A 19,940-nucleotide genomic window follows, 5' to 3' on the forward strand; every position below is an offset into this window, starting at 1 on the left:
GAACCACATTTAGTCCGACAGCAAAGTGTCCACATTCATTCTTACACGCTTTTCCTTCACAGACGACATTTTCACATACAGTACGGATGGAAATATCGATAGGCGGACATCCCATGCTACATTTGAATCAACACTCTCTGTTCTCAGTGTGGATAAAACACATGCATTTTTAAAGAAGAGAAAACAGAGAACTTTAAATAGAATGCAACAAACAATATCCAGGTAACATGTAACATTTTACCTTAGAAGAGAAATATTGGTGGGAATTCCCCGTGCACTGAACTCTCAAAAGAGTTTCCTTGCCTTTTAAACTAAGCATCAAGACCAGTATCTGTAATAGATACTTATAATATTGGAAATGACAAGCCTTAGCATCCCATATATCCACATAAATATTGCAGTGAATGAAACTTAACACATTTGTTGACTATGTAAACTCAGGGTCCTTTATACCAACTCCTTAAATGTTACCTTTTAAGGGAAAACTTATTACAATTTTCACAACGTGTTTCAAAAGCATTCTCCTCTCACTGATGGCTACGTGGTGAAATGAGGTGAATCAGAGTTTGCCCGGGGATTATGGAAGTGACTGATGACTACCGAGTCAGTTCCTAGGTGGATCCAAGTGCTTAGACGTCAGGGACAGGGCCACGGCCACTTCCCAGATCTTAGGGTTACAAGTGGATTCCTGACAGGCTGGGTGATTTTCCCTGCAAATTGTCCAGAGAAACCCCACTGGTCCAAGATGGGGAACTCTGGGGTTCCTTTCAGTCTGAGTCTTATTCTGCCCCCTTCCCAAATTCTGCATCTACTGTCTTTCTGTCTAAGCTGTCTGTCTAGCTGAAGAAGAGTAGGCACTTAGCTAGCTTTACTAAATTTTAAGCTTTGATTGTATTAATTGAAGTTTTTGTTAATAGTATTTTTAGAAATTTCAGTCAACCGTCTGTGCATGGGATATATAAACTTAAGACCAAAGAATGGGTAAAAATGACCGGACACATGTATGACTTTAGAGTACAATACACTACTCCTGTAAGTCAATATAAAATGACTAACAATGTATTTGTTACTAAAATTATTAAATACGCTGTTTTAAAAATGATGAAGACTAAGCTGTTTTTCAGCTATTTTAAGGTCATTTAATTTAACATAAATTAAATCAATTTAAATATATGAAAAACAAATATAAGTCATTTATAAGTCTATATGATATTAAATTTCTTCAATTTCTTGTCCAATCATATTGTATATTTATAACTTTTAATGCAGAAATAAGATGTATATATAAATTGCTATTAACATCTTGTAATAATTTTCCAGTCTTCTTTCTCACTTTAAATCGCTACAGAATAACACTCCCTCATATATGTGTATATATATTTTAGTTCTAGTAACCATTTTCTTCTTTTTTTGTTTTGACGTTAAGATTGTTCTAGACTATTTTTGTTATCATAAATAACAGTGCTATGAACATTTTATATAAAGAACTATTTTTCTTCTTTTGAATCATCCCTGAAAACACAATTCCAGGAATAAAATTTCTGCCCAAAGATTACACATTCAAGCTACATCCTGTTGAAAATGCTTTCATTAGTCAGTCAAACATACTGTATATAAAACTGTAACTTAAAAAAACCCTGCACTACCATATTTGAAATCACATGTCAAGGTGGGTACTGTTCTCTCACAAAAATAGTTGTAGCACCACTTCCAGTGCATAACAAAGTTATAAATAATAAATAGTACTCGTTCTTGCCTGGAGAGAAAACATTTTGTAAAATATGTTTCACTGTGCTCTGAAAATGGTGTGCCTATTTCCAAATATTTAAATCATTCTAATACTTGTAAGATGAGTAAAAATTTGACTTTTACATGTGGCACCCACAGCTTGGTAAAAGCTGTTTTCTTGTTTCCTTATGTTAAAGTGTGGCTGCAACTTTAAAAATCAGATTGTTCACTAATGTAAAACAATCTGCTTTTAACATCATCTGCTTTTAATCACCGTTTTGTAATTGTCATGACAATTTTGCTAGTTTAATTCAGTTCATCTCATGCATCATGAAAATGAACCCTCCCTTTGGCAATTATAAAGATAGGGTTATTGCCAGAGGGGTATGGCCCCCCAGCGCAACGGGCCTCTGCATCTCCAGGCTTCATGCTCCCAGATTGCTGGCCGGTAACGCCTCTGCTTTCACCCACCTTCCCCACTGTGTCTTCTCCTTCCTCTCCTTTAAAAGCACCCTCCCTTACTTTTGTTTTCCCTGAATCACCAGTTCTCTACACTGTTCCCATCCTCAGGCCAGGACTGATCACAGCTTCATCAGCATAGAAGTTATGTATCTATATAACTGAGCTCTACATGGTGAGCTATAGAGTTTCTCTAAGGTTGCCTTTTTAACAGGAATCATTTCCGTGTGACTGTGCGTGACTGAGAACCAGCTTTGTGGAAAGCTGACCGTGACAGCATTCGAATGAATTTATTTTAAAAGATTTTGGTCAACAGAGGAATACGTAGCATTAATAGATACATTTATGTCTTTCCAGTGTTGGCATTGACTGTATAACCTTGGACACAGGTTCCTGATTTCTTAAATCCTGGAACCTTAGCTCCCTGATTTCTAAAATCAAGGAGTCAGACAAGACGATGATTAAGATCTTGCCTGTCCCCCTGAAGGAGTCTGTAAAGGAAGCAGCATTTCCACAGGCATCTTCCCTGTGTTACCCAGAGGTGCCATTATCAACATTACCCAGGCAGCTGTCAGAGAGCTGTGACAATCGGCTAATTTATCGGGTAATTCTCAAGTGTCGCAGTCACGTGGAAACAGTAATAGTAATAACTCAACTTCATTCTGCAGATCTGTAAACCAAATCCCCAAGATGGCTTCTTAATTTCACAAGGAAGTGAAAATAAGACAATGATAATTTTGACTCTCACTGTTTATTGCATGAAAGATTACTATGATGGAATAGATGGCCTCAGCTGGTTAAAATCAGCATCTTAATTCTCCCCTTTAGGCAGCTGTTTATGTTCTGTGTGGACACAAGCAAATCATCTCAGGGCCTATGTTTTGCTTTTCTTCCTCTTGAAAAAGAGGTCTGTTGTGTGTCTGCACTCTACTGCCACCCCATGGTCAGGAGTGGCAGCAACATAGTAAGTGTTGGTGCCTTGAGTCAGCCTGGATTGATTTTGGGAGAGATTTTAAAGACTGCAGAGCAATGTGGACTTGATATTCATCTGTTTTTCTGACGATGTTTATCCCTTCCCATGTTTAAAATTCTTGAGAAAGGACCACTCTTTAGCCACCAGGATTTCTGGTCTACGATCCTTTCTACTTTTTCTACTCAGGCATTTCTATTACTCATAACTTAGCAGTTTTGCAATAAATACAGAACAATAGACATTCGTGACATTCAGAAAGGCTCACATGAACCATGAATTTATGAATGTGGGAAACCACATTCATAAATCTGTGGTAATAGATTAGAGACCCCATGCTGGGAACTTTGGGTGAGGATTACATCATGCTTGTATTGTATTATCTTAAGAGCACAATAGAAGATGAGTCTTAAGAGCACAATAAAAATTAGAAAACCCAATGGAGCATCACGCTATTTTCATGGAAGCCTAAATATTTAATCTTTTCCTTTTAGTGTTGCTATTTTTAATGTCAAAAATGGATACAATTGAGACAAGTTTTAAGCACATGCTAAGTTTCAAAGCCAGAATCAAATCACAAATCACCGATGATACAGGAAGCTGCTTTGAATATCCTGAAATCTCTAGTATCGGTGAAATATATACTTCTCTAGCTCAGAAGATGAGATACAGTCTGCCCAAAACCTATCATGCTTCTGTGGAGGCATCTCTGGAGGGTTACCTACATCTAGTGTTAGGTGATTTGTAAATAAGGGTTGACTGTTATTTTTAAATACTAATGTGGAAAAAAATCTTTGGAAGAGTTATAAGCAGCTCTAGAGCTCTTAAATCAAATTTTCCCCCAGAAAATGTTAGTTGTAGTAACTGCCAACCAGAACTAGATGACATTCTCCTTTTAACAGTACCATGTTTATGCTTAAAGGCTTCCTTTTCCTTCTTACCTTATGACATCAACTCACACTTTGCATTAATCTAAAGAATAGAAAATATTTATGTTGCACACAAACATGCAAACATACAAATGCATACTGTAAAAATCTGGCAACAGAAAAACTTAAGGTGACCCAAAGCATGCCCTGTTATTGACCCATGGGAAATTTGTGGACATAAATTTGTGGCCATATTAATTATGGGAGAAGTCTTTTTTTTTTTTGGCTCTGGAAGGCCCTTCTGTGGAGTCTAAGAATCTCTTCAAATCAACATTCCTCTTTCTCTATGGCAACACAAATCTCTGGAAACAAAAGGAGGTCTTATTTTGCTACACAAAAAGCACAAATATGGCATTAAACACAGAGAAGTGTCTCCATTTGTAAAAAGCAGAGAAAGGAATTTTCTTTGCAGTGACGCCCTGAAACACTTGCAGACCCACCGTCATGTGACAGACCACGTGAGGTTAAACCGGGCTGTCAAAATAGAGATGGTAAAGGCACTGGCTTATTCAGGGAAGGCAATTCTGAACCCCTGGCTGCCATCCTCAGAAGTCACAGTGCCATTGAGAACCCATTCGTTGTAAAGCGCCATCTGTGTTACAGAACTAAGTAGTTAACAGGGAAAAGCAGTTTGATCTGTAAGTTCAACCCAGGCTGTCAAGAGACCTGGAGAACCTGGAGTCCAGAGTAGCAGTGTTGGCTTAAACAGAGCCACAGGGCGAGGGGGCACCCACCACAGAGCAACAAGATGTTTTGCAACAAGGGTCATGGATTTAAAAAATATACAAATAAACTGAATGGCACAGAAGCAACCATTACGGAAAGTATGTGTGAGTTCAGTACAGGGGGGAGCAAAAGTAGGTTTACAGTTGTGACTACGTGGAACACAGAGTTTATTCTTGTATTGTCATTTATTAATTATTGTATTTTTCCCATACGAACAACTGTAAGGCTACTTTTGCCCCACCCGGTGACCGCTTTATGCTTTGCACGGAGACAATGACTGGGAAGCAGGATTTATAGAGAACATTTGCACAGAAGCGCGAGACTGTGCAGACGGCACGGGCTGCCCCCTTATTTGTCTAGTGGAGAATGTGGCCATAGCTTTCTGGACCCGGGGAAGCTTTCACACACATAAAGAGGGGTGCATTATGCAAACACTTGGGATAGGGTTTTCCGGTTGATCTGATAACATAGCTCATCATCAGCTGGTCACTTCATCCCAAGGTTGCCTCTACCCTACTTTACTGGCAAGGGGCAAGCGAGGAAGAGCCAGCCCACTGAGAGTGTGCGTGTGCCGCCAGGTGCCTGGCGCCAGGGCTTCTGTCCCTACCCTGTGGGAACTGCTGAGCCCTCTGACAGGCGAGCTGCAGGATCTCCTAGACATCACTGGGCTACGCGGAGGCTTACCCAAGACAAAGGTCTCGCTTTTTAAATCAGCCTGGAAAAGCCATGAGAAGTCAGTTAGTTCCCGTCTTCACTCTGCAGCCTTCCGGGGAGCGTTCCTGTTTTGGTTTTCATGCACACACAGCCCGCCAGGCTCCCGAATGCTGGCACAGCGGGGCGGGTCCACCCCTCTGCAGAAGGCTCTGCAGGCGCCCACCGCGCACACCACAGGCATCAGTTCTGCTTGGATCCGAACTCACAGGCAGAGCGGAGGAAGATTATAGGGGGAAGGCGGCCCAGAGGAGGTGTTTGAAGGCAAGGTGCATGGCTCAGAACGCGTGCAAGGAAACTTCACGCCTCTAACAGAATGCTTCACAACTGGGTTCAAGACACCCTCAGATCCGACCTGTTTTCTTTGAGCTTATTTGAATAGATACAATGTAAGAGAGAGGCAGATTTTGCTTGCTACGCGTCAAATTGTATAGAAAGTGCCAATCATTTGTCGGAGGTGGGGGCAGAATTTTCTAACAAAATACATAAGGAGAAAATAAGACTTTGGGGCGGAAATAAAGAAATATAACTACGTACTGAATATTGTCCTAACTCCAAGCACCTTGCGACTATTTCAGCATTCCTTCAAAGTAAGACTTTTCACACGACAGGGAATGAGCTGAGCGGTCCTGTGTATGAGTATGCTTTCTCTCCAGTAGTGGGTGTGAGCTAGCAGTGTATCATGTGGTGTTTGGTTTGGTTCATGAGGACTTCAGCAGGACTAAAGGACTTTTAAATAAAAGCATGTGGTTTCCTCAGCTCTCATTTAGGAAAATTCTTGTAATACTTAGTGATGATTGACCTGAAATCTGCAGTCTGTGGGGATGGAATGTGTTAGGCATTTTTCTTTGGGGGTTGTGGCAGAGAAGGCTCGGTGGCCTCCAGTATCCCTTCTCTGTCCATCCTCAGTAATGGAATCCCAGATGTCAGGTAGGCACAAGGCCATTTGAATAAAGTCTACATCTCAACCTTTCTTGCCTTTAGATTTACTCTGACAGATGGGACATGTGCAATTTTGGGGGAGTGGCCTTCAAGCAAGGTATAAACCCCCTTCCTTTTTTCTTCTTCCTGATTACTGGAATAAAGGAGGGACTGCCGGAGCTGGTGCAGCCACTTTGCGGCATGCAGTGGGAGCTTCTCTTTGAGGGTGGTGATATGCCCAAATAAAACGGAATTTCCTGGGTTCTCTAATGACTGTGGAGCCACATACCAGCTCTGGATGCTCATAGTTATGCCTAAGAGAAATATACTGCTACCTTGTTTGAAGTTATAAGCTGAGTTTTCTGGCCCTGCAGCTGCCCCAGACTTGACTAATATGGGGGAGAATGTCTATAAACATCAGTGCTCATGGAGAAAAATACCATTTAGCTGATGGAATGATGTGGGTAAACAGCTGGTGAGATCATTTGAACATTTGAGGAAGAATCAGGGCTCGACTTTATGCTGGAAACTGTGCCCAAGGGGACCCACCTTCTGATGGGATGGCTTTAGGGAGAGGAGGCTTCCTTATGGGGCCACAATAATGTGTTTCTTAGAAGAAACCAAGAAAGGTCTTCCTATCTCTTCATAAGGAGTTTCCACTGCAATTTGAGTCCTTGTGTTATAAGTCTCTTTTGTAAAGTATTCTCTTAGATGGAATTGGAAGCTTAGCTTATAGGAAAGCTGAGGATTACAATAATTTTTATTGTGAAAAACCATTATTTATTGAGTGTCGGCCTGAGAACCAAAGGGTTGCAGGTTTGATTCCCAGTCAGGGTACATGTCTAGGTTGTGGGCCAGGTCCCCAGTAGGGGGCACATGAGAGGCAACCACATATTGACGTTTCTCTCCCTCTCTTTCTCCCTCCCTCTCTCTCTAGAAATAAATAAAATCTTAAAAAAAAACCCATTATTTAAAGAACAGGTGCTTCAAAAGCTAGAGAAAATAGTGGATTCTGATTTATATATCGAGTTTATTATTTATATGTACATTTCAGTCTTCTGTCACTTATAAAGTGGTGGTAAATTTTACTCTATGGCAAATTTTAAGTCACATGTGACAAACTTACAGTGTGTCAGAAAATACTTTCAAAGAATAAAATTACATTAAATTAGGATAGACAAGTCAAATAATGTTTGGTAGGGGTTGATAAGACTGTTGTAATGATTTCATGCATATTATATTTTGCCTATTAATACATTCTTAAGAGTTTAGTGCGAGGCTCCTTGCCTTTCCTTGAAATGGAAGAACTAGATGCCTTCTTAAAAGACTCAAGTCAGCACAGTTTGTTACTGTGTCAGGTGTGGGGTTAAAGTAAAATAATGGTTTAAAATTTGTTGATTCAATTTGCATTTATATTTATAATCACAAATAACTTTAGTCAAATTACAGTTTTTCTGTGAAATGAAAAGTAATTTATAAGATTTAAAAAATCTCAGTGGGGGATTGAATATAAACACTTGCTCTCAAATGTAAGATAAATAGAGGAAAAAACCCCTCATTTTCCTGGAGGTGGTTATTTGATGTAGCTATTAAGGTATTCTTTTAAAACCCCTCTCTTGTGAATACCTCCTTCTCTCCTAATATTCTGCCAGCAGCTGGAACCTAGAGTATGTAAGAGATGAGCTTGGTTCTTGCAGGAGAAGAAGCCTGTTGAAACCCTGATTTTGTTCTTCATGTTGCAATGTGAAGTCCTCCATTTCTGTCAGTGACAGAAAAATGATTCTAAAGTCCCTCTCCCCCTTATCGACCAAGCTGAAAGGCTGGAGAACAAGTGGAGAAAGGCAAGGAATAAATACTTTGGCTTTAAAAAGAAAACCACAGAAAGTGGAGGAGGAAAAAAGGAAAATTCTTAGTCTTTGACATTATCCAAAGTATTTATTATTGCTATCTTAAAAATTTCCTAATTGTTTCCTGCCAGCTGAGATAAAACCTCAAAGGGCAAAGAGCATTAGTCTTCGAGTCTTGCGTTTTTTCAGACATTTTTCCTTTCCCGAGTGAGAGGCACTCTCACAGACGGACTGGGCGACTGGCGTTCGGAAGACCGCCTGACCGGCTCCCCGCAGGCACTGCTTCTCCCCAGAACAGACACCGGGCTCTCCCAGGGCCTTGGCTGAGCCGCCTCTCTGCGGAGGCTGCCCTTCCAAGTCCTAAAGGCTGAATGTGGAGGTCACTTATTCTTTGAAGTCCATCACCTTTTGTCTAAAGGGGAAAATTTTGGGTCATTCTGACCATAGAAGCCAAACTTTTCCATGATGGGATGATTTCATTCTCTGATTGTCATTTGGCTCTTTCCAAGGCCAGTCATCGTATTTTAAAAACAACCTCTTCAGGGGGAGTTCAATACCAGCAGAGCTGTCAGCCTGCCAGTCTCAGAGATGGATGCTTTATGGATACCTACAAAAGAAGCTTTGGCCCTGCATCCCTACAAATTCCCATCAGTTCTGTGGGAGAACAGGCCTCAGGACCATCAATACCACGGCACATCCCCCTGTCCCTGCCGGTGGCTGGGAAGCACCGGAGGCAACGAGCCCACTAAGAAGGGGCAGAGAATGACAGGCACAAAGCTGACGCCCTTGACTGGGATAGTTCTCCTGCAGACCCTCAACTTTAAAGAAAAAAAAATCTAATGATTACTTTTTATTCTTACATAAATTTTAGTTTTTCTCCTTGATATGGGTATAGCTGCTAAGCAAATACAGCTTTCAACTTTCTGGAAAGAGGCCATGCTGATGGTGTTAAAAGTTAGCGATCAGTCTGGACATGACTTTGTAGATCTTGTAAGATGGCACAAATCTCAAAACGTGCATCTAATTAATTAAGTCCATTTAGAGACATGCAAGAAACCACACTCAAGATGCAGTTACCTTTAATCTGGGTGAATTTATTTCCTGTTGATAAGAGTATTTGGGGAGGAGAGGAGGTGAGTAGGATTGGGCAGGCTGGGAAAGCGTGGAGACCGGAGCAGAGACAGAAGCCAGGGAAGAGTGGAAGGGAGGGGAGGAAAGCAGACAGCTGGGCAAAGGTGCAGACGGTCCGTCCCCCGAAGAAAGTGAAGGTGGCTTAAATGTTGAGGAAAGACAAGATGAGATTATGCCTGTGTCCAGAATGAGGTTACCTGGTCTTCAGACAATATCCCCCATATCTGAATAACTTTGAAGTTAATGACTATCCTGGAAAGTGACATGTACGACAAGTTCTTGCTTTAAAAGCATTAACTTTTTCTTCTGAATTTCATTTAAGGTTTCTAATGGGTATGGTGAGTGTAATCTTTTAGATGCAGGAGATAAGAACCCTGTTAATCTGTAGGCAGGTAGATGTTCCTGGGAACCAAGCCCCATATTGGATCATGCCTTAACATTAAATTGGAGAGAAAATTTGTTATTTAAGTAGTCAACTTAGCATCATGCTTGACGCACTGCAGTGGACGATCTCTATTGTGAAGTGGTGTGTTGAGTTTACGCAAAGGCGGGTGTGGCTGGGTTCTTCAGGGGACATTTTCTCTCCTGACTGGGGAACAGCCAAGCCTCGGGGTTGGTGACTGTCCAGAGGCCTCGTGGGCCCTGACCATTATTTAAACCCAGGAAGACCCTGTGTAGGCCCAGTGCCTCGACATCTGTTACTGGTAAGATCTTAAGAGCAAACTATTGGGTTTAAAAATGATTTTCATTTTCAGAAAATTTTCAATAGAGGACCCATGGGGGGAAGTGACTTGCCTAGTGACACAGTATGAATCATTCATTCTTTTTGTTTCATAATTTCAATGTTTGCCAGTAACCGTATTTTCTATTTAATTTACAGTTTACATATTTGAGGTATCAAGTTTTTGTTTTTTTAAGAGAGAGCTTTACAGGCTAAAGAGTCAGGATATTGTCCCTCTTTATTGATTAAAATTATTGCCCAAGTTTTCTTTTTCTAATGAAAATGCAGAATCTAATTCTTCAGTAGTCACCAATTTGAAGAAAATTACCTCTTCAGAAAGAGTTGGGAGGGAACCCTTCCTCCCTTCCTTCCTTCCTTCCTTCCATCCCTATATGTATGGTATATAGTTTTATCACCTAAAATTGGACTAATCTATTTTTGTGCCAATACCCTCATCTCTAAAGTGGAGATGGTTATGTAACGCACCTCCTGCAAGGTAAAGATCAGAGCTCTTATAATAATAGTGTCTAACACTCAGTAAGAGCTCACCTATTAGCTATCATTGTCAATTTTGAAAAATTAGACAATTTACAAAAACTTTAAATATGAATTTGTAGTTGTAAATAAATAATGGAATTATATCATACATTTGCATCATCTTATTAAAATGTGCTGTGTTTCCATACACCCCTCTGCCCCCGACTCCTGTAGTGCTTGCTACACAGAAAACTTCCAAAGCAGTGTTGATTAGTACGATTAACGGGACTGGCTAATCGTAGTGAGACCAGTTAGCTCTTCAGGGATTAGGCGACATTAAAATACCTCGTGACTGGTTTGAGCTGCACTGCTGTCTTCCTTAGGGGCTCTAGGGCCTGGGAGGGAGGCTGCTGTACACTGCGAGCCGTCACACTTCCTTTCTTCTTCCTCCTCTTCAATGTGCAGGCTTGGCATCACCTCTAGGTCACCAGGGCCCCACCATAAGGCATCTGGTTCTTGAGATTCTGACCCTCTTCGGGTGCCTGACATAACCCCCTCACACATTTCCTCGTCTTCCTCTCCAATGACAGGGAGGGTTTGGGGCAAGGGACCCACGTTAGTGTGGGCGGAGGCCACACACTTGTCGCCTAGGACTTCAGGAGCCTTTTCAGGGCTTGCAAAGCCTTTTCTCATTTTTGCCAAATCTGCACACTTGTTCTGAATCGTCTTCCTGGGGCCCTGGAGTGGCGTTGCCTCATAAGGCTGTGCTGTTGTTGAGGTCACACCTGAGCCAGGAAAAGGTGGCCGAGAGGAGGGTGGTCTGGCAGGGACAGATGCCAGAGGCTGTGGCAGGGGAGCTGAGGGTTCCTCTCTAATTTCAAGGGGGGTCTCCTCTAGGGTATTTGGTTTGGCTTGGTCGGCTGCTAAGGTTAAAGCACTAAGCTTCTCTAATTCCTCCAAGAAATTGTCCAGAAAAGGAGGTGGTGATGGGGTGAAAGGTTTTGCTGGTGGACTTGCAGCCATCAGGGACGGCCACCCCTGGGCGATCCCCTGGAGAGCTCCATTCTCTCGGCCGGGCAGAGCTCTGGGCGTGAGAGGAGGGCCTGGTTCACTGGAAGCCAACTTAGAAATGAGCAGGGATTATGAAGTAAAAAAAAAAAAGAAATAAGCCAAGAAAATAATAATAATGCATCAAAACACAGAGAAATGCAGGAAAGGGATGGTAGTGAATACAAAAATTATTTTAGGCTATGGAGTCGGTTCGAAGATATTTTTCTGAATTTAAATACGTAAGATCATTAGCATGTTAATTAGGAAGTTGTATGAAAATGAAATGCTCCTAGTGTTTGGAAGGGGTCTTAAGCATCAGATGACAGAATAAAGCTATTGTGGAGATTACAGGGACAGACGGCGAAACCTTAAGATTTAATGTAACAGACTACCTCTTTTACACTAGGTTCCCAGATAGTGACTTAGCAGTAGAATGACTTTGAAATAATATTCCTGTAGAATGAAAACCAGCCAGGAAGCCTCTTTTCAGTCCCTGAGTATGTTTGGTGTTCTGCCCGCAGCAGCGCTGAGAGCTTGACGCTCCATGTAAACCTGGGGAGGCATAGTTTATGAAGCCTCATCTTCGCCAGTGAAAATACTCTTCTGTGTGTCTTAGTATTATTGCTGTATTCTGGATGTACTGAACAAAACAGAACCGTTATGTAAATTCATTCGAAGTTCTGTATCTCTTGTCTCTGGGCTGGAGCGGATGGTACAGGCCATACACATGGAGGCCTTGAGAGAGGCCCATGGGTGACACCTCACTTTGGTTCTTCCCAGGTGGATGATTTTGGTTTGGGAAGAACAAATTTTCAGGAGAGGTTTTGGAGATGTACTTTGTAGCTGGGCGTCCGGGAGGAGGCCTCACGCATGCACGCACTCAGCACTCCGGTGCCAGGGCCTCAGCATGTGCCAGCGTACAGGGCACCGCCCCCTTAACTTTGGACGTCTGCGTCCTGTCATGGGAATGTGTCCTACAGTAAGCAAAGGTATCATGTCACCATGTGGGGGGATGAATAAGACAAAGTGTCCCAAGGCCCACGTGAGCATCTTACAGGAGACTCAGGACGAATGCTGCTTGGCACCTGATATAAGCGATACCACACGTGTGGTCTATTACTGCACAGAGGGACGCTCCTAGCAAGTCCCGAATATATTTATTTTTTAATGAGACACAAATGGCCAGAGTCTTGGTAGTCTAGAGAAGTTCTCCTATTGGCCAGAGTCCTATTTTATGTTCTATGCTATGGACATGATAATAGATTTTGAAGGTCTGTGAGACATAATTCAAGACTGTTACTTTTCACGTTCATTTTTCTCATGGGCAGGGATATCATGTGGACGAGAAAGGAAGATCTTTCAAGTCCATTAGCGCCATTACTACCCCCACCACTATTACTACCCCAGGGTCGTCACTGCCACGGTCACTAACGTACAGGGCCCGGCAGAAGTGACGCCACTGAGTGTGGCTGGTAGGGTATGTGAATGTCTCACACGGGATGGACGGCAATTTGAACATTTCACCTAACATGTCATGGTGTGCTTCATTGTGATACTGTTATGTTACAGAGTGACATGCTTATGACTTTGTAATAAAAGACTTTTAGGTAATAAACTAGGGGCGTTATTTGTGCCAGATCCTGTATGTTAACAGGTTCAAAGCGCTTAGCTTTACAATAGGCTTGTTTCTACTGCAAGTCATATTGAGTATCCTGGGATTCCCATGTCGCAAAAATATACCTATGATGCAGAAATCATATGATTATCCTCCAGAAGCGTTAGAATTGGATTCTAAAGCGGGAATATCAGAAATAATATCAACTTGCCTCTGAGTTGCCCAGACAATACAGGATGCCACGCAATGTGATTAGAGTGTGATGAAGAGTGATTCCGAAATCGCTCACTAAATCCCTTCCCTTACTGGCAAATATCAGTTAGGAAACAGGATGTGCAACGTATTTTGGATGCCATCGTTTAGAAGTACTTTATCTATCATTCTTTTTCTGAAAATGATGGCGCTCAACACTACCAAGAAGTTTCCTCCATGAAGCCGGTCACATCACAACACAGATTACAGGACGGAATGAAGCCGTGAAGTGTTTCTTCAAATTATAGATACAAGCTTCTCATCATTTTTCCCCAGCAGTGAGAATAAAACACTAATTAGTTATTAGTGAAATTTGTACATTCCTCTATTTATAAAATATAAAATATGGCATTCTAAGAAAAGACTTAGGAAATTGAGAATCCAATGAAATGATATGGTGATAATCATCACAAAAGATTATGTGGTGATATTCACAACAAAGATTGAAACATTGTGATGTAAAGTATCGCATTGCCAGTATTAATTAGGACATTATGGGTGAATTTCTTAAATGTTAAAAGAAGGCTTTGTACATACATACTTCTTCTTTCTTACAAAATTTAATCTGAAGGTGTGTTTGCTTTGAAATTTTTGTACGGTAGTTCATTTAACATGACTGAATAGTGGATAAGTTTCTTATCTTTTCATTTATCAGTTGGAACTACTAAATGAAGAATGTTGATTTCAAAATGCTAAGCTGTGGTAGTGAAGTAAGTATACTCAAGAAGGTTCTGGAAAACCTTATAACCAAGCAAACAAAACTGGATGGTGATGGTTCCATTACCCAGTGATAAAGGACTGAGAGTAATCACCCTGCAGCTGAAACCCAGTCTTGAAAGAGAAGCAGAATAATAGAATGCCTAGCCTGAGCCCTTTTAAAAGAAAATGCTCCTCTTAAAATAGGAGACTCTTAGATTATTTACTTTTGTAAGATCCTTCGAAGACTTATTTTCAAGGAGTAGTTTAGGTTGCTGCGGATGCTACCTTGAGATGACCTTGCATTGGAACATGAAATGATGGTGCGCTATAATAATGTCTGATATCGATATTATTTTGTTCCCTCTAGATGGTTTATTTTCCCATGTCCTAGCCTTGATCTTATTTGTTAAAATAATAAATTATGCTACTTCATTTTTAAAAAATATTGGGAAGTACTTACAATATTTTGGAACTAAGTCCCTTTGGTAACTTAAAGTTTTATACTTGGAGATGAATGAAAAGGAGAAAGAAATCCCTAAGTCCCATCCCTAAGAAGAATACACTATATGATGACTTAACAGAAAATTAAGAAAAACGTTCACATCATCAGTAAAGAAAGCAATAGAAGAGCCTTTTCTAAATAGCCAGTTCCTTTTTTAGACTAGCCGTTGAGGAGGGGAATTGTCTTTAGCCACCCGCTCAAGTGAACTAGTGCAACTGGCACCCGATTACCCCGAAAGTAACAAAATACACACGAGCACTTCTAATGACCAATGCCATTTCCATTCAAGCCCATAAATAAACTGACTTACAGATCTTAATTTTAAACCTCTAGTTCTCTTTCTATATTAAAAAAACCCCAGGACTTTTATAGAATTGTTTCAACCTAATTCCATGTATTGTTGAAATAAACCATTTTGGGATCTGTTGATTAATCTACAGATGCAGATGTATACACACACACACATAATCTATATCAAATGTGCATATGTAAATAAAATTAAGCTTTAGAAATAATCACGTTTCAAAAAAATTGAGTTTTCAGAAAGTAGATATATTTATTCAATGTGTGTATATATATGTATCATATAGGGTCTTGTGACGCCAATGTTTTTCTCTTTCAGTACTTTAGCTCAAAAATGAAATCCTCAAAATCAAGCATTAAATCTTTACGCCAGCACCCATAAGAAAAATTAGATTACATTGTCTTGATTTGTCACTCACACTTAGAAGCATACCATGGAAATCTGTTGCTCTGCAATAAAGATGGTGTTGTAACCTAATGCCCTCAAATCGCCTGTGGAGTGTCCTACTCCCAGCTCTCAAATGTTATGCTCGTGCTGAATATCTTCTTACCTTATTGGAACTTAGGCTGTGGATTCTGTCACTCGAATAGCTGTGGGGTATTGGAGGGTCAGGGTAATCCTCGGCAGCTCTGCCGGTATTCCTCTTGACGACTTCTACATAGGAAACAGGGAAGATGCCTTGTCTGTTGGTTCCTGGAATTTTACCTTCATACCAGTTTTGATCAACTCTTTTGAGGAGAACAACTCTATCTCCCTGTAATGAATATTAGGAAAACGCATTATAAATAGAGGTGTGATAACATAAAACATATAATTGTCAGCGTTTTCTAACAAACGATGTAGTTCTCCATTTGGGAACACTTATATCTCCAGTTTTATTTAGTCAGATGAATGGAACTGAAGTCTCAGAGTTCCTTCCCACATTCCAGCTTATCAGTTTAATCATCCACTCGCCACATCCTTCCCTAAGGCTGCGTGGCTGATGCGAATGGGCTTGTACATGTTCACACTGGTCCCATGTGAAATGACTGTGTAAGTTATGTTGCAAAGCAGAAGGGTTTATTACAATGTGTCAGAGACACTAGCATCATCCTGTCAGTGACGGGTTCCAGAGAGTGACCCTCCGTCGGGAGAGCCTCAGAAAAGAGTAACTCAGCTCTCTGGGAGGGTGTTTCTGAAATGGGCCGCAGAAGCCCACTCCAGAAGGGGTGAAGTTGAATGGCGCACCGTTTTTCTTACTTAACCTGTACGTGCTAACTGGTAACAAAGAGTGAAGCTAATGGGTTGGGGCAGTGGTGGACTCCAGATGCTCTAACGGTGGCCAGTGCTGACACCCGCCTGGTCTGCATCAGGACAGTGGGACACCAGCATCCATTCTGAGTGTCAGGTGGTCATGCCACGGTGGCCACTAAACATTTTTGTAGAACCCCTGGCTGTGGTTCTAGAATGCTAGACCTTTTCACAGTCACTGTTCCCCCTACCTGCAGTGACCAAGCCAAGCCACCAAGCACAGTTCACGTTTTAACTCAAAACCACATGTGGCCCAGAAATAGACAAGAGGTGGTTACACAGTAAAACTCTGTAGCTGCATCCAGCGGATAATGCGGATGTTGGGGCAGCTGTGCCTGATAGGACGATACAGGTGACACAAGGTCAGAACTTCAGTGGAGCAGGGAGGCCTTTGTCAGGTGGTCCTCAAGGTGAAAATTCTCTTTTTGCCAAAATTCTGGATGGTTTATACAGACTGTCTCACCACCACTGGGCAGAACATACCACAGCAAAGTGAATCTCCTTGTGTCTGAAAATTGCACTATTTTCTCTGTAATACGCCAAGGCAAGGCTGTTGCTAGGCTTTTGCTTGAGCTACGAATTGCATTGGCAGGAGCCTCTCTTTCAAGTATGAAACATAAGCTGATACAGTTCAAGGAATGCTGTGTTGCAGCTTGGAGGGTGGAAGAGTATCAGTTGATGGTGCACAGCCCGGACTCCTAGGGGGAGGTGAGGGTCCAGAGCCAGGAGAAGAACACATGATTTCCCTTCCTTGCTCCTGGCCAAGTGTTCCCCAATAGGTGGGAGAGGTTCTGGAGCTTCCCTGCACACTTACTGCTATCTAGTCTGGGTTGGGCACACACGCAGTGACCTCGAACGGATGCATGTGACGGCTTAGCAAAGAATGAAAGCTGTCTGTGGGGTCATTCTCATCTGTGTGAAGGACCAAGTGACCCAGAGCTTTTTTCCCTTATTGTGCAGAAGAGGAACTAGAACTGGGTAGGTCACTAGTAAAATCTGGGTCGGCCATGAGGCCTCCAGGAGGAAATATCTTCATTACTTTAGGAACTTTCCTTGATTCCAAGATAAGAGTAAGTACTATTAATTTAAAAAATTGAATGATAAGGCAGTAGAACACCAATAGTTTGAAGTATATTGAAGTGTGTTTCCTTTTGACAAGTATAACTCCCTGATATTCAGGCCAAAGCCCCCCTTGGAGAGGCCTGGGCGCCTCCTGGCTGCAGCAGGAGGGACGGTTTCTCTGAGAAGCTCTAAGTCTCGCAGGGACCTAACCTGGACACAGAGAGCCTCAGGGAGGTCTCAGTCCTTTCTTTAGGAGAAAACATGAAAATGTAGTTTTGCAAACACACCGCCTTCCTTTCGATGCCCCCACGAAGAAAGCAGCCAGGTTACCTTTCTCAGCGAGAGCTCCACATTTGTGTCAGCATTGAAATTATATTTGGCGATAGCTTCTCCGATTTCTCCAAGCTGGGCTGGCGGAGGTGGTCTTGCGGGCTGTGCTTTTTCAGGAGGTGTGAGTTTCTAGGAGGAAAACAGTTCTTTATTCTTGACCTGGCAGAGCTTTGGAATTAGCAACCACGTGAGCAGGAAGGGGAAGGACTCACCTCTACGTATGAGATTGGGAAAATGCCCACTCTCCCGTGGTGCTCCCCCTCATACCAATTCTGATCAATTTTCCTGAGGATGTAGACAGTATCTCCTTTCTTAAATGACAGCTCCCTGGAAGACACGTGTGCAAATGGGTTTTGCTTGATGTAGAGCAATTATTCTTAAGATCACTTGACCTGCATTTGGCTGGGAGATATACACTTCCTACATTAAAAAAGGAATCTGTCGAGCCCAGTCAGAGAAGGATTTTCCTTACAAATTTTTCAAATTCACTTATAGCATTATAACTTTAGAAATGATTTCAAAAAGAACAGGTATAAGCATCATGTCTGCTAGAAATCACAGGTAGATTAATACGAAGTTTAAAGGTGGAGAAAGGCTATTGTTATCTAGTCATTAGTTTACAGCTAAGAAGGTGTAAAGCTTGGCATGAGAATGGATTAATTTTGTATTGATGTTTTTTCTCCTGAAGCTAGTGCTTGCTGCTTGCTCGATCTCTCTCTCCCTCTCTCTCTCGTCCTTTTCACATGCTAAAGCTTACAATAAGGAAAATAAATATCATTTACCTTAGCACAGAAACACCAACACCAGAAAAATTTATTATTTCTGGATTTTTAAAGCTGATGGGCAGGCATTTAAGTAGGCTATCTTGATGAAGAATTTATTTTGTGAAATAGAAAAGATCTTATACTCTTATTTTTCAAAGGGGCACAAAGATAAACTTATTTTAAGTGCAAAGACATACACTGATTGCTTGATACCTTCCTTACATTTTTTTTAAAGAATAAAAATATTTTCAAGATACTATGCTTTTCCATTTGGGTTCTTTCTAAGAAGACATTCGGTATGTTGGGTATTTAGTTTCAAGTTATAAAGATGTTGCTCATTTAAAGCAACTCCTGACTAAATTCTCACCTTCCTTGATCATTTTTTGGAGGCTTCATCATGCGGGTGATTGTGTCTGTATGGTATTTTGCATCCACAATTGTGTCAGGCCCCTTGTTTCATGGATTTTCCCAAGATCCCCACTTCCCTACACATCTGCCTCCCCGTGCCAAATCCTCTGCACTGTTTAGTTCAGAATCTTGAGTTGGATCATTTTTGTGTGTGAAATATTTGATGGAGAGAGGTATATATCACACATGAAATATTTCTTATTGATTAAAAGATTTAGTTGAGCCCTGGCTAGTGTGGCTCAGTGGACTGAGCTCTGGCCTACAAACCAAAGGTCGCTGGTTTGATTCCCTGTCAGGGCACGTGCCTGGGTTGCAGGCCAGGTTCCCCAGTGCAGGGTGTGCAAGAGGTAACCACACATTGATGTTTCTCTCCCTGTCTTTCTCCCTCCCTTCCCCTCTGTCTAAAAATAAATAAATAAGATCTTGAAAAAAAGATTTAGTTGAAATAACCATTGCATATTAAAAGAATTATTACACATTTAGAAGTGCTAAAATCTTCACATTGAAAGGGTGTTAAATTTTCGGTAACCCTGAAGACAAAGAAGATTCACAGAGCCTTACACCCTCACACACCACTTCCCTCTGTCACGCATCTGCCTGATGTAGAAAACAAAGAACAAAACAAAACATTTCATGTTTACGATCCAGTAGTTTTCTTTGTACCAAGTATGTTTTGTCTCTGAAAACGAGGGCAGGAAGCTTAGCTTTTAAAAAGAAAACAAACTTGTAAATTAGAGACAACTGATTATTTTTGTTTTGATTTTGAAAAGAAATCTTTCCTATTTGTGAAGGCTTAGTATTTAAAATTTTGCAGTCACCCAGATAAGGGACAGTAGTCTCGCTTAGCAGTTTTCAAAGTTGCGGCCCTCCCACCTCAGGGCTAGAATTTCTAGGTCCCACTTAGATTAGCTCCATCCCCATGCCTGCCGTTGTGAGCGGTGGCCTTTGACCACACGGGCTCCCATTTGAGCTTACTCCTGTGCTTAGTACTAACTTTCTCCAACCAAACGCCCATCTGGTGATCAAGGTCCTTAAAGGAAAAAG

General features: G+C 41.4%; 3 protein-coding genes across 14 annotated transcripts in view; 1 reads left to right on the forward strand and 2 right to left on the reverse strand.

The window, feature by feature from the left end:
• Positions 1–19,940, forward strand: part of TLR3 (toll like receptor 3) — a 402,871-nt gene that overhangs the window by 79,640 nt on the left and 303,291 nt on the right. The window lies entirely within an intron of this gene.
• The window catches only part of SORBS2 (sorbin and SH3 domain containing 2), a 180,588-nt gene that overhangs the window by 7,902 nt on the left and 152,746 nt on the right, over positions 1–19,940 (reverse strand). For all 11 annotated transcript variants that reach the window (XM_071220200.1, XM_053916619.2, XM_045197171.3 and 8 more), the window contains 3 exons: positions 17,937–18,051; positions 17,725–17,853; positions 15,593–15,796 (listed from right to left, as the gene is read on the reverse strand). In XM_071220200.1, the coding sequence (XP_071076301.1) occupies positions 15,593–15,796; positions 17,725–17,853; positions 17,937–18,051 (448 nt within the window). The remainder of the gene's footprint in view (positions 1–15,592; positions 15,797–17,724; positions 17,854–17,936; positions 18,052–19,940) is intronic.
• LOC123479969 (uncharacterized) lies at positions 328–15,586 on the reverse strand. The gene is made up of 3 exons (XM_045197182.3): positions 10,966–15,586; positions 9,369–9,563; positions 328–5,527 (listed from the first exon to the last, which is right to left on the reverse strand). The coding sequence occupies exons 1-3, from the start codon at positions 11,641–11,643 to the stop codon at positions 5,321–5,323; spliced, it is 1,080 nt and encodes a 359-aa protein (XP_045053117.2). The 5' UTR covers positions 11,644–15,586; the 3' UTR covers positions 328–5,320.

This window comes from Desmodus rotundus, chromosome 13 (assembly GCF_022682495.2).
Source record: "Desmodus rotundus isolate HL8 chromosome 13, HLdesRot8A.1, whole genome shotgun sequence".
Classification (NCBI taxonomy): Eukaryota; Metazoa; Chordata; class Mammalia; order Chiroptera; family Phyllostomidae; genus Desmodus; species Desmodus rotundus.